This window comes from Sphaeramia orbicularis, chromosome 22 (assembly GCF_902148855.1).
Source record: "Sphaeramia orbicularis chromosome 22, fSphaOr1.1, whole genome shotgun sequence".
Lineage (NCBI taxonomy): Eukaryota > Metazoa > Chordata > Actinopteri > Kurtiformes > Apogonidae > Sphaeramia > Sphaeramia orbicularis.
In genome coordinates, this window is record NC_043978.1 from 29,512,597 (window position 1) to 29,527,634 (window position 15,038).

Consider the following 15,038-nt stretch of genomic DNA (forward strand, 5'->3'; position numbering starts at 1 on the left):
TAAAACTGGTTTTCTGTTTCTGCCTTTCAAAATTAATTCAACTTGTTTAGGCCTGAAAATGTCACTGAGGACAGGCCAAGTTAGGGTTAGGGTTAGGAACAGCTGCCACGGGTAAAGAAATGAAATTGACATGGTGGCCAAAGTGTTAATGCTGTAACCTGGTAATTTTGTGGAAAACAAGATAGATGCCCATTGTCCCCTCCCATGACCTTTGATTGGATTTAAATCCCACCGCTACTTCACACAAACCAGTTTTAACTTGGATTGCGCAATTTGCCCCTGCTCACTCATGGATGAAAACCTGGGTCTGTAAATGTACAATGTGCATGTACAAAAAGCTACAGGATAAAATATTAAATAACAACAAGTGCCGTTCCAATGTATAATGTAAAAATATCCCAGTATCTACAATCCTGATAAATATAGTACATTTTCACATTATTATGTTATACCACCTACATTTTGTAATCTGCTGCATTTTGTTATTCTTTTTTTTGTTATGAACAGCCTGAAACGAATGGATAACTAAATAATGATATATTAGCTTAAATGTTGTAGTAATGCAGTACATAGTTTAGTGGCTAATACAAAATGGGAATTATTACTGAGCCACATAACTGTCAAATCAGTCAATATTCATCATTCTGGTAAGTATCAAGTCGGAAATTTTTTAATTTGTGTATTTCTATTTGACAATGAAAACAAAATAAACTTTAATGCCAATGTCTATAACTATAATTATTTTTAGTGTGATATAAATAATTAGCATTTTCATTTCATCACACATCTCAAGTTGAAATCAGGGTAACTCACAATACAATATTATCACTAGAACTGCTCAAGATCAGCATCTTAATGTGCACATTCATAATAATCAGTTTGTGCGATGTACAATTAACACAGATCGTTAGCCTCATAGCAAAATTGCCCAAGTCATTTTTTTTTTTCAACTCATTGCCAATGATGAAAAATTAAGCAGCAATATTAGGAGAGTTAAGTTATGCGGTTATCACAATTTGGCCAAAAATAAGACTATGCAATGCTATGCTATGATAAGACTTATGCTATGAGGCTAACGAAATGCGTCATACCCGATACAAAAAGAGAACTCACAAGGTTTCACATTTTTTCTATTGATCTGTAAGAGAAATGTGATTTTTTTTTTTTTTTTTGTGATTTCCTCTGATTTACAAGTTCTCACTCGATCACAGTTATTTTCGTCAGTTTTTCCACCAACTAAAGCAGGCCTTTTGAGCTGTTTACAATATATTATAGAGCAATTTATCCTGTAGTTGTACATAATTTATGCATTTCATGCTTCACTTCAGCTGTCCAATATGTGCTTCTTTGCGTATACCTTTATATACATCACTGTGGCCCTGGAAAAAAAAAATGCTGTTCACCCCTTTTTCTAAAAGTTAAGTGAAGTTGGTGTGGGGCTATCATTGAGAGAACCTCTGTATCGTAAGTAACATGTTGAGACAAGATGTTTAAAGGTTTCATTTGGAGCATATGTCATGTCTATCAGCTGTGAATCCTAACGCAAGTAACTGAAGGGGTGAGGTGGGGGGGTCAAAGCGCTGTTGTCTGTCTCTTCACTGACAGCAGCAGTTGCGAGGCTGTGACGGCTAGCGCCAGAGGTGTTACTTTTCCTCCTTTGACTTTTTGGATTCATCACCCAATGAGCATGGGCTGTGACCCATAAAAACGCCCGTGGGTAAGCCTGCAGGGCTTAGCTGTGTGTGCAGGGTAAGGTAACAGATTCCAACTCAATGATGACTCAGTAAATGGTTTTAGGGAAGATGTCTGTACAGTCCATAATCAAAGAAACACACATTAAGGGGAAAGATCTGGGGGGATTTTTCCACAGTTAATCAGCGACCTAGTAACCTCAGTTTCGTGAAAAGACGGAGAGAACACGACTTTCTTTGAACACATGAAGCTGAAATGATTTTTTTATATCCATTAACCCTCTGGTATCCTGTCCAGCAAGGCTCTTACTAAGCACCAAGTGTGCCTTTTTGGCACACTTGTGAAATAATGTCAAACAATTTTTCATACAGTTTGTTTTTAATTCTTTTGCACTTTTTTCTATTTCATCAACTTGAGCCGTAAATAAAAATACCAAATATTCAATAATTGTTGCATTTTTTAACCCTTTAAATCCTGTGTTTGTATTGTAAACAAACAATTTTTTTTTGGATGCAAAAAAAAAAATTTGTTTTTTAGACACTACATAAAAAGTGGATCACATATTATTTGAGTTTTGCAGCCTGGCATATGTCAATGATTAACAGCAACTTTGGTTAATTTGCATTATTATTTTTGGCGCTAGGTCAAATGTTCAAAAATACTAGCATCTGTCACCAAGTGTGCGGAAAATGCACACCTATAAATCAAACTATTAAATATTATATATTGATTTATTTTTCTGCTCTAATTTTATTTTATTTTTGTAAATCAAGGTCAGCCCTAATTGTACATATCAAATGGAAGAAATAGTGCGTTTTAGGCACACTTGAGAGATAGATGCTAGTCTTGTAATTTTCTTTTGTTTACAATGTGCAAATTTTAGTTGGTGGCCAGAATTTTAAAGATCATGCAAAAATGAACAACTTTTAAATTCTAACCTTATTTAAATTGTGAAAAATAATATGAAGTTTTTTAACACGAAGTGCAAAGTGTGCCTAAAAGGCGCACCCGGATACCAGAGGGTTAAAGGTTGAAGAATATATTACTATACTTGATTATCGTTATATTTTAACATTTACCATTAATAATCAAGCATTACTGTAACTTTTTTATTGACATTTATGCCTATTGGTTGTGTGGTCTTTCTACTGTGACAGTTTTACTATTTAAGTTTAATAGGACCCCCGTTAGCTACAGCAGTGTTGCAGCTATTCTTATTTCATTGTGACAGTATAACAGTGTGACATCATACACACATTGTACAACTTTAAAACATACAAAACAATGACGTTACGACTTAAATAATACAATGACAGCATCTACAAACAAGACAAGCTCCTGTCAATATAATGATTGACATCTGTTAATGTCTTTTCTCCATTTATGGAGTTTTCTTTGTAAATACAGCAATAGAGGTGAAGTCTGGGCCCTTTCAGTTTTGACCCATGGGACCTTATTTAGTTTTTCAGTCATATCAGTGCCAATGGCATCATTAGACATGCGATATTTGTCAGTTTAACAGATAATTTTGCAAGTCAGTAAATTCACTGTTTATTGTATAACTCAACTATCACACCATGAAAATACATAAACAGAAAGACTACACACCGCAGGTCATGTAGAAATGGAATGGAAATGGAAGACAAATTTGTGGTCGTATATTACCTTAAACACTGTGGGTGAATGTAAGTGCAGAAAGCTGCAAGTGTGTTACATTCTTAAGTACACAGCCCCGCCCCTCAAGAATTGTAAGTCCTACCCCCCTACCAGGGATTTTTTTTTTTTTTTTATCAGGGGAATTTAGGTGGAAATGCACTGAGGTTTTTCAAAATCCCAGCTAATGTTAAAGATCTGGATAAAGTTCCTGCAGTGGAAAGGGCACTATAGATGAAGTTTTGAAGTTAATGTTTTTCAAATGGACAGTGCATGTTAATAAACTCAGTATTTGCCACTATGCAACATTATAGCCAAGGCTAATTTCCACCTTTAGTCCCTACATATAACAATATAGTTCTTGTAAAACAAGTGGTGCCAGGCACAACAAACCCTGCCACTCGCATGTATTGTAGCTTATTTTGGCATCGATCCAGCTGATGTCATCATGTCTATGCATGTGCTGATGTCATCATATCAGTTGCTTCTATATATGTGTCAAGTTTGAAGTAAATTGAAACAAAGTTGATGTTTTTATAGACATTTGAAATTTTGCCCATTAGAAGTAAATGGGGGGAAAAAATTTAAAGATTCATAAAAAATTTGAACTTTGACTTACTTTTCCCAAAATGTAACTACATTTTGGATTCATCACCCAATGAGCAGGGGCTATGACCCATGCTCATTGGGTGATATTCTGGGTCACTGGCAATCTATAAACCCAATATGGTATGAATTCAACCAATAGTTTTGCTGCTAGAGTGTTAACAAACAAACAAATAAACCGAACCAAAAACAATACCCCTTGCCCCCCCTTTTGGGGGCGGGGTAACAATACAGTCTGGCACTCCCGTATATAAATCGGTACAATCCAGTGTACAAAGTTGATTTTTCAGCTAGAAAACTTAAATGGATTGAGTTCTTCATTCAGTCCAGTGTTACTCTGGTAGCAAAAGCTGTCACTGTAGTTGTATTGCTCCACTTTAAATGGTGTAACTGTAGTTCACAATAGTCAACAATTAAGGATATTCTTATGAAGTTTAAATGTGCTTGCTTTGCGAACTGTGCATAGTTGCAGAAGGGAGGCCTAGCTAACTATGTTTAAATGTCATTTATGATGTTACTTTTTTGAGGTGGTGCATGATTTAAAGTAGGGGTGTCAAACTCATTTTCTTCCGGGGGCCACATTCAGTCCAATTTAATCTGAAGTGGGCCGGACCAGTAAAATAATAGAATGATAACCAATAAATAATGACAACTCCAAATTGTTTTAGTGCAAAAAAATGACGTTCAATTATGCCAATATTTACAATTACAAACTATCAAAACAAAATGGATGTGAATAACCTGAAAAAAACGGAATTTGTTAAGAAATATAAGTACAATTTTATCAATATTATGCCTCGACTAATCATTTATACATTTGCACAAAACATTTAGTAACAGGCAGAAAATTGTTAAATTGCACTTAATTTTCTTCATTTTGTTGAAGTTATTCACGTTATTGTTAAAGGATAGTTTGTTAATGTAAACACTTTCGTAATTTAATGTTTTTTTGCACTAAATCAAAGAGAAAAAAAATTGGCGTCATCATTTTTAGGTTATTATAATATTATTTTTGAGTTTGATGCCCTAACTTGCACTTTGCAAATTCATCCCACAGGCCGGACTGGAATCTTTGGCGGGCCGGTTTTGGCCCCCGGGCCTTATGTTTGACACCTGTGATTTAAAGTGTTTAACAATCACTGTCCTGTAGCATTGCCCTCCTTTTGTTATGTCTTCTTACTGTGCAATAGTGGATAATAACGAATTATTGAATGAATGAGACACATTATTTATCAAGAAACAATGTTAAATAACAATTATATAATTTGGAAACAAATCAAATATCACAGTTTGTCTGTCTGTCTGTCAACACATATTCTAAACAGATGCACCGTTTCCTCATTCATCACTGTATTGGTAATTTTTTATGCTCCCATACAGACAAGTTATGTCAAAGCGAAGGATGACAGCAAGATGGCTGGTTTGGCACCGACTCAAAAATGTTAATTGACTGCTTCAGCAACGGCTTGACAACTGAGCCTGTGTGATCGATGTGCTCGTCGCCCTTTTCCCTGCGAGAGAATATCTCCGAGGATAAAACAAATACCATTCCACATTTGCCTTGACGAGAACCTGGAATCACGGGTAGCAAAGGAGATGGTGGCCTATAAAAGTGTAATGATGACAAAAGAGTGTGCCAGCTGCTTGGGTTACTGTACACACTGCAGACGCAACAAATGACTTACAATAATTAAACAGGAAGAAGTGGAGACCCTCTGGAGAGGCTGCTTCCTAGAATACTAGAGTATGTGGAGTTTACTTAACTGATGTGAGCTCAAACTTTCTTTGAAAAATAAAAAACTGCAAAGAGCTACAGGCCTTGTTTCCATTAATGTAGTAATATGGAAAAGAAGAAGTGTGAAGTGTTTCCTTCAGCAGAACAGGCTGTTTAGGATCAATTCACTTAATGAGAGTAAATTTCATTTAATTTAATGCTTATAACAATTATGTCAAAACACTGCTTTGGCAACTTGACAAAATCTATCAAATTTTCCCTTCATTATGTAATAAAATCCACATGTTGTAATAGCCAGCTTGAATATGCAATGAATTTCCCCCCATTTTCTAATAGATTATTACCCTACCCCCTGAAGGGGAGGCAAGGGGTATCGTTTTTGTTTCGGTTTCTTTGTTTGTTAACACTCTAGCAGCAAAACTGTTGGTTGAATTCATACCTAAATGGATTTATAGATTGCCAGTGACCCAGAATAGATGTGATTATATTTTGAGAAAAGTAGGTCAAAGTTAAAATTTTTTATGAATTTTTCAAATCTTTTTTTTCTCCCATTTACTTATAATGGGCAAAATTTCAAATGTCTGTAGCAGCAAAACTATAAGTTGAATTCATATATATATATATATATATATATATATATATATATATATATATATATATATATATATATATATATATATATATATAGGCAATTGATATGATGACATCAGCTGAATCAATGCCAAAATAAACTACAATATGTGTGAGGGGCGGGGTTTGTTTTGACTGGCACCACTTATTACATAATATGTTTTTGCAAAATCCATAAGTTGTACTATTTTCATTTTTTTTATAATGAAAACGACATGGAACATCAGAAAACAAAATAAAATGGATATCTTCGGCTGTATTTAAATATTTTTTGCAAATCAGCTAAGTTAAACTCTTTAGATATTCTAGTCATTCACTCATTTCTAGCATGATTTACTTTTGCTACATCCATACTGCAGATAAAAGTGGCCCAAACCTGACGTTTTGCCCATATGTGACCCATATCTGACTTTTTTATGACAGTCTGAACAGCACAAATCCACTTTTTTCAACTCAGACCCAGGCCACTTTCATATGTGATCATAAATCAGACACACATCTGATGTTTTGTAATGCAACGTCATTCTGAACAGTCAAGTCTCCTTTCATCTGAGGTTTACATCACTGAAATGGAACACATGTCACAATTATGTACTGGAGTAGGTGAACCACCACGAAAAAAAGTCAGATTTAAGACAAAAAAGCAGAACTGAGTGGAACCATATGTCTGCTGTTGGTGAAATACACTAAATTCAGTCACGTTTTCTCTGTTTTGAGGCAGTAACTCTCTTTTTTTTTTTTTTTGCTTCATTGTTTTTTATTCCTGCAAACTGCAAAAGACTTATGGAAGTAAATCTGTCTCATCAGATTTTGAATTATAAAAGCTATTGAATTTCTAGCACTGAATTTTTTTGCACTGAAATTAAGTGTCCGAATTTTTTGTCTCTCAATTCAACTATGTTCATAAATTTAGAATTAAAAAAATCCAGATACAAAAAATTCAGATCACACATCGACTGTCTTCCTGCATCGGTGTCACATGACCCACCTAACTTAACTCGATTGGCTGGCTGTCGGTTCGATTTGAGATAGAACTAGAAGCACTCGGAGAGCGCAGACCTCCGCCAAGGCTAACAAACAAACAAACAAACAGACAAACAAACAAACAAACCCTGGCAAAAACATAACCTCCTTGGCGGAGGTAATCATTGCTTATCCTTGGTGTCCCGGATGTGTGATCTGAATTTCTTGCATCTGAATTTTTTGCTTCTGAATTTTTTTATTCTAAATTTATAAACATCGTAAAATTGAGAGACAAAAAATTCAGATACTTAATTTCAGTGCAAAAAAATTCAGTGCTAGAAATTCAATGGCTTTTATAATTTAAAATCTGATCAGACAGATTTACTTCCATACAGACTTTATTGATCAACATCAGTCACTACAAACAGTGGATGTCATCTTATTCACTTCATCTTATACTGTCCTCTTCTCATAAGCTACATTCAGACTGCAGACAACTGTGGCCCAAATCCGATTTTTTTGCCCATATGTGACCTGGATCCGATCTCTTAAAGACAGTTTGAACAGCACAAATCCGATTTTTTTTTTTTTTTTTTTTTTTCAAATCCAACCCAGGCCACTTTCATATGCGGTCCTAAATCCAATACATACCTCATCTTTACCTCCGCCAAGGAGGTTATGTTTTTGCAAGGGTTTGTTTGTTTGTTTGTCTGTCCGTTAGTGTGCAACATAACTCAAAAAGTTATGGACAGATTTGGATGAAATTTTCAGGGTTTGTTGGAAATGGGATAAGGAAGAAATGATTAAATTTTGGTGGTGATCGGGGGTAGGGGGGCCCACGGGGGGGGCCACTGATCAGCCTTGGCGGAGGTCTGCGCTCTCCGAGTGCTTCTAGTTTTCAATGCAACGTCAGTCTGAATGGCGAGGTCACATTTATCCGACCTTTACCTCATTGAAATACGAAAAACTTCACAATTCTGCATCTCAGGAGTTGTCATTTCTGTAAACACAGTGTGTACCTGCGTGGTCTCGTATTACATCAGGTCCTCTTTTGCGCATGCGGATCACATCAGGGTCACATTCAGTTCATACTCAAAACTAATAGAAGTCACATTTAAAGGAGTGATACTTTGCTTCTTTAAATGGAATTATGCATTTTAAAACATTTCCCTGTGGTCTACATAAACTATAAATGCTATGCTTGGGTCTGAATTCTTCATTAATTCAACTCTACAGGTCCATCTTCAACCCTATTTCTGAGTAATGACACCAGAAAGGTCGTTTTGAGTGCTGGCCGTTTAAATGCAAATGAGCCACTTGATGCCCCGCCCCCTCCAGGTTGTTGGCTGTGCTGTTCTGTCCCGTACAGCCACTTGTGTTCGATAATACAACCAACAACTGAACATTTTAGGTAATCAGCTCGAAGTTCGGACATATTTTCAGTTTTTACTACAACCTCTGCTGCTGACAAACAATTATGTCGTACTCAGAGAAATGTTCATCGGAAGTCTTGACCTTATATGTGCAAATGTTGTGGCGTAACTAGTTATAAAACGTAACAAATTGAGAAGGAATTGAAACGGAATGAATATAAAGATAGCTTTGCAGCACCTGGAGGGTGAACTGTTAGGGTACAAATATACAAATAAATGTACCAAAGACAAATAAAAGTGGGTTTAGTAAAATATGACCCCTTTAATGTGTAATATGAACGAGCACACAAAAAAGTCGGATTTCACCAAAAAATGCAGACCTGCTGTCTGAACGTAGCCTTATAGACATTCATTCATAATATAACATGTCTTTTTTTATCATTTCTTGGTTGTTATTTTGGTTTCCTTGGTGGATGATAAACCACATGTCAGTTCTGTGTGATTATTTTTTGTTTTAGAGGGAAACAGGGAAGTTAAATTGTTATAGAAAAATTATATGGAGCCCAGATTTGAGTGACTTTCCACTTGTTGTCAGTTTCGACGTGTTAGTTTCCAGATATCCAAAACAGAACACAAGCTAAAGGTAAGGAGGTCTTCTTTCTCTCTGGCTTCATTGCACACACCCGGCCTCTGAGCCTTTTTGTTCATTCTCCTTGGACTAAATGAACAATTTTCATGAGCCAACACTTGCTAATTACCAACTCGTTTACCGGTTAATTTGACCAGTTTGGAAGTCAGTGTAGCACAACTAAAAACCACACTGGCTCTGGGCCTTGGCCGCTGCTTAAAAGCCCGATAAGCCCAGCAGGCATCAGTCACTCCACACTGAAATGCCCCTTTTTTTTCCTCTTCTTTTCACCACAATCTTCAGTGACACCCATCCGTCTGTTCACTTAGGCTTGCAATATTTATGTATTAATCAGTTCGAACAAAAAAAAAAAAAAAAATGACTGTCGGAGGTTTAGCATAAAAGGGTGTTGTGGGCATTAGTAATGATTTGGTTTTGCAAACAGAGCCTTAACAGCAGCCTTTTCAGCTCCCTGTGTGTTTGCTGTGAAGCAGAATAATAGCCAGTCCTCTTGGGTAGATGGTTTAGTTCCATCCCATTGCTAATGTGATGGCTTTTTGAGTCTTCCAGCTTCTGTCCACTGGGCCTCTCAATGAGACTCCCTGTGCAGCCCAAAGGGGGGGCGGGGGTTGAGGGACCCGGCGAAGGGTACAGGGTGTGTGATGGAAAGTGTTTGTAGGATTTCGTGTGAGCATTTATTCAGGGTTAAGAGCAAAGCAATCTGTGTTTTTATTCGCTTTTCACTCACAAAGGGGTAAAAAAAAAAAAAAAACACTCAAATGCAATGGTCACTCAAGTCACCTTCACCCCCCTTTGTCTCTAATCCAACACTATCAATGAGAGAGCGCAATTATTTCCTATCTGTAAAAGATTAAAACATCCCAACATAAAACAGGCTGAATATGCAAGGTGTGATGAAGGGTGTGTTTCTTCTCTTAATAAAACCATCCCCTGTCTGTGATCTCATTCAGTTGTTGTAACCTTCTCTAGAGGATCCAGTTTCCCAGGGTGCACCACATGCTCTGATAACACATATTTAGGCCTTTAATGCTCCCCCAAAAAAAGCCTATGTCCAGTGGGGGCATTTTAAGCTGTAGTGCATATTAGCTAATTAGCGCGTGCGGGCTCTTTGTAAGGATGTTTTGCATGCTGCGTGTGCTTCACATGAAAAAGAATCAGGCTTATTAGATAGTGTCAAACTGCACTCGTAACCTTTCTGTCGTGATTTTTCTTTCCACAAGTTTGCATAGATGTCAGAGTATGTGTGCTGATGCTAAATGTGTTTGTGTTTGTCCTCTGCTGCTCAGAACTTATATGGTTTCCTGTACTTATGGTATACACCCATGTTACAGCTAAGGGTGTGCCAAAAAAATCGATTGATATAAAAATCACCATTCTTATTTACTATGATTCAGAATCGATTTAAAAGGTCCCAAAATTGATTAAAAAAAAAAAAAAAATCTGCTGGCAGTCTGCCTCCGTTTTGTACGCGGGACGTCGTGACGTCATCACGTAGCTGGTTCTGGAACATACGCATGCGCGGTAAGGAGGTAGGTAAGGAGTAAGGAGTCTTGCCAGTGTTTTCTTCAGGGGGAAATGACATCATATGGAGCAGGTCATGTGATTTGGAATTAACACACTTCCTTAAGAGGTGTTTTTGTAATGGGTAACTTAGTGGAAAGTGATTTCTCAGACACAGATCCAATTTATTTTCCAGATAAAATGTGATGTATTGCCAAGAAATAAATATCTGTCATGATTATCTCAACGTAATAAAAAGAACACAATCAATACAATTTTTGAATAAGCTCATTTTATTATTGTTTAGCTTATAAGAAGGGGGTTGTTATCATATTTGGATAGTTATTTAGTTGACATTTTAGTATATCTAGTCATTTATTAATTATTTATTAATCATTTATTAATAAGTGATTGTTTTCGTAATTAAATAAATATAGATTTTTTTTTTTTTTTTAAATGACCATAATAAACATAAAAAAACATTAGTTGTTTTTTTTTTTTTTTTAATTAAGATGTTAGATGTATCCCAAGGACTTCAAAAGTCCCTCAATTATATACTGAACAACAATAGAAACGCAAGTATGTTTCGGTATTGGTTTATATGGGAGTTTTATTATGAATATTGGTTTCATATGAGGTATTTATATCCAACTGTAAAATTTACAGTGGCAGTACATTGAATTGTGTCCATGAGCACTGAGTTGACAGTCATGGAGATGGGCCAAGCGAATATGGCGATCCTGATTACGGGTGGTCACATGTGGTCTTCCGGATCTTGGTCTGTCCCGAGTGGTCCCTGTGTCACGGAATCATGTTCTCAGCCTACTGATGGTGGACTCGTGCACTTGCAGATGTCTGGCAACATTGCAAGCCGTTAAACCAGCATCAAGCATACCAATGGCGCGTTCTCTCAGATTATTGTTAAGGCGAGGCATCGTGGTAATGCAGTAACTTTTGAATCTTACCATTTCTTTTTATAGCCCCCGGATAAACAAAGGGAATTGCCACTCCCATTTGTTGCTCCCACTACCATATCACTCAAAACGTACCGCACCTCCAATACTTTGTACACGTGCTCAACACCACTCGTGGTCGTGTTTGCCTGCAAACACACGCTCCAATGGTTACAACTCACTTATTTTAATGTGTATCTCAGTTGACAACTCAACAGGACAGCTGAACTCTTGCCTAAATTAACGACCAAAACTTGCGTTTCTTTTGTTGTTCAGTATATATTGACCCAGGGGCATAATTTTAACATGGTGGTCTGTGGGGATTGACATTCTTTTGGAGTTGGCTTCAAGTGCCTTTCAAGAAATCTGAAGTTTTGGTGCTTTGACATTGGCCTTGGTGCTTTGTTGTCACTAATTTCTTTAGACTTTCCCATAATACCTAGCAAAAGGACGCTATATCTAAACCAGTGGCCACGGACCTCAGCCAAAATGAAGTCATTGTAAGAGTTAGTTGTTGAAATACCATTACGCTGACTGCTACTTGGGTCCCATAGACTTCTAAAAATACTTAGTCAGTTCCTTTTTTCCAGGAGTCCTTCCACTCTCAGTGATCAAATAAGTGATAAGTGGTAGATTTTAAATTTTTTTTCTATTTATCAGATCTCAGGGCAGGTCAACGGCGTTGCTGTCTGCCATGTTGAGCTTTGATTGATAGGTCTGTATGACTATATTGGGCATTTGGAGTTTTAGTTCATTTAATGAAACCCAATTTTTCCTGACAGGCAGCTCAACTGTAGTTGTGCTTTAATGATTTTACTAACAAGATCATAAAAGTACTTTATTATGCAGTGCTTAATGAAATTTACCATTTTACCATGTCTGGAAAATAGTGTTTAGAATTAGTTCACGTCTGAACCCTCAAGTTCCCATTGTTCTGCCCCTTTTGTCCAAATACAGTCACTTCTGGCTCCAAAAAGTCAACATGGCGACAAAGCCCAAACTCCTGGGTTCAGAATGGCAGTTTATAAACCAGTAGGTGGTGTCATGGTTCCTCTGTCCACTAATTAAATACAGTCTTTGGTCTGATGGGAGGCGCAGTGTTGACAAATGAAAATGAGTCAATCTGGTCTGGTGCAGGTTTGCTCTGGGTTCCAAAAGTCAGAACTAAACATGGAGAATCAGCGTTCAGTTTCTATGCTCTGTATATCTGGAACGAACTACCAGAAAATATCAGGTCTGCTGAGAGTCTGAGATCTTTTAAGTCGAGGTTAAAAACTCACCTGTTCACTGCTGCCTTTGACTAAAAGGCTTTTGACTTTTTAAATTTTATATTCTCTTTTGAAACTCTGCACTGCAACTCATACTTTAATATGTGTGTTTTTATATTTTTGGGTTTTATGTGTTGTTTTCTTACTTACTATTTTTAATCACCTTTTACATATTTCTTTTAAAATGATTTAGATGTCTTTCTTTTTCCCTTGTCGTTGTATTTCAATGTCCTGTGTGAAGCACCTTGAATTGCCGTGTTGCTGAAATGTGCTACACAAATAAACTTGCCTTGAAGTTTATAAAGTCACAAATTATCACAAAGTTGAAATTTTGCATCATTGAACTAAACCAGCTGAGATCAACGACCTAACAAAGGGAACATACTGTAAAATGAAATGTTCAGAATTGTGACAAACTGTATTTGAATGCATTTACCTAAGGTGTGTGTAATCATCTGACCTCCAGTGTACGTTGTTAAATCAGAAGGAATAAGGCAGGACAGCCAAGCGTGACACAAAAACACTTGTGACCAATTAGTGCGCAGGGCAGAAGAAGGAAGGGGCAGCATCCCAGCGGGCCGCCGCTAAATAGACAGGCTGTCATCAAGACCGGGCTCTGAGACGCTCGACGAATTCTCACATGTCCACTGTCCGTCTGTAGTCGGGCCACACACACACACACACACACACACACACACACACAGACTAACAACATTTCTGAGCTCCAGTAAAGCTGAGCTGCAGTCCCAACACAGCTTCCTAACATCCCAACACAACAGGAGCAGAGGATCCATTCCACTAAAGCTCCCCAACAAGCTGCTCAATTGTCCAAGAGGGCCTGGCAGGATCACCCCCCACCCCCCCACCACCACCTCACCCCCTCACCCGTCCTTCTGTGTGTATGTGTGTGTGTTTATGTAAGTGCCTTTATGTGCGATGGGGAGGCGTAGCTGCGAGTTCCTTCCATGCTGACCATATGTCTGCACTGCGGGGAGCTAAATGACAGGGGGCTGCAATCTGCCAAAGATTTAAGAATGCCAATAATTTGTAAATAGGCCTGTGGTCCGTGGTCGGAGGGTTAAGTGCAGCCTCCGTCCCCAGAGGGTACATCTATATGTGAACCCAATATCACACAACAAAGTTCTCACCAACTAACACCCCTCTTCTTTCCTCTTCACCCCCTAATCTCCCCACCTCTACATGTCAGGACTTGAGGAAAGTATGACAAGCTCTTTAGGAGAGTCCGGTCCATCCGTGGCCTTGGTTCCAGTTCTGGACTTGCCCGACTCCCAGATCCTCCACCTGTCCTGCTGGCTCAGTTTATAGAGCTACAGCCAGAATCAACAACCGGACTCAGGCCATCGACAGCTCTGGAATGCAGCGAGGCTTTTCTGGAAGAATAACTGTGACAGCCCAACACCTAATCACTTCCAAGAGGACAAGAGTAGATGTGTAAACTGAATTAAGGCCTGTTAATACTGACTGTTTAGCGCTGCTTTTTGTTGAAATGTAAAGTTCTGTTTGTATGTAAGTGGATTTGATGATATGTTTTATAAGGGCTGTTGACAGATCTATTGTTTTTTTTATTTTCTGTATTAGTATTTTTCTATTTGATTGAATAGATTCATTAAAAAATGCAATACTTTGACTTTAATCCAGTGATCATGCTCTGTCTGTAGCCACTACCCTGCACTTTACTGAAATGAGATGACAAAAGAACATTATAACGCTTTGAGTAGAATGAGAGAACTGACTTTAGGAGACCGTCATGTAACATTTGAACATGATTGTGTTGTACATGGTTTTTCCACATTCACTATGAAGCCCCTGAACGTCCAAATGGGTCATATCTGATGACCATGAAACAATGACAAACTGTATTTTACACCAGTTACTTACATGGATTGATAGGATTAATGGATCAACAGGTATTAAACAGTTTACATCAGCTTTGGTCGACAGTGGATGTTTGGGTCTTTATGGGTTAATAACAACCAGTTTCAGCCCTGGAAACAC

General features: G+C 37.6%; 1 protein-coding gene across 1 annotated transcript in view; it reads left to right on the plus strand.

Annotated features, from left to right (window-relative positions):
- The window catches only part of dph6 (diphthamine biosynthesis 6), a 130,315-nt gene extending 115,505 nt beyond the window's left edge, over positions 1-14,810 (plus strand). The window contains exon 15 of the mRNA XM_030127554.1: positions 14,230-14,810. Coding sequence (XP_029983414.1) covers positions 14,230-14,348 — 119 coding nt within the window. The 3' untranslated portion in view covers positions 14,349-14,810. The remainder of the gene's footprint in view (positions 1-14,229) is intronic.
- Positions 14,811-15,038: the final 228 nt, after the last annotated feature.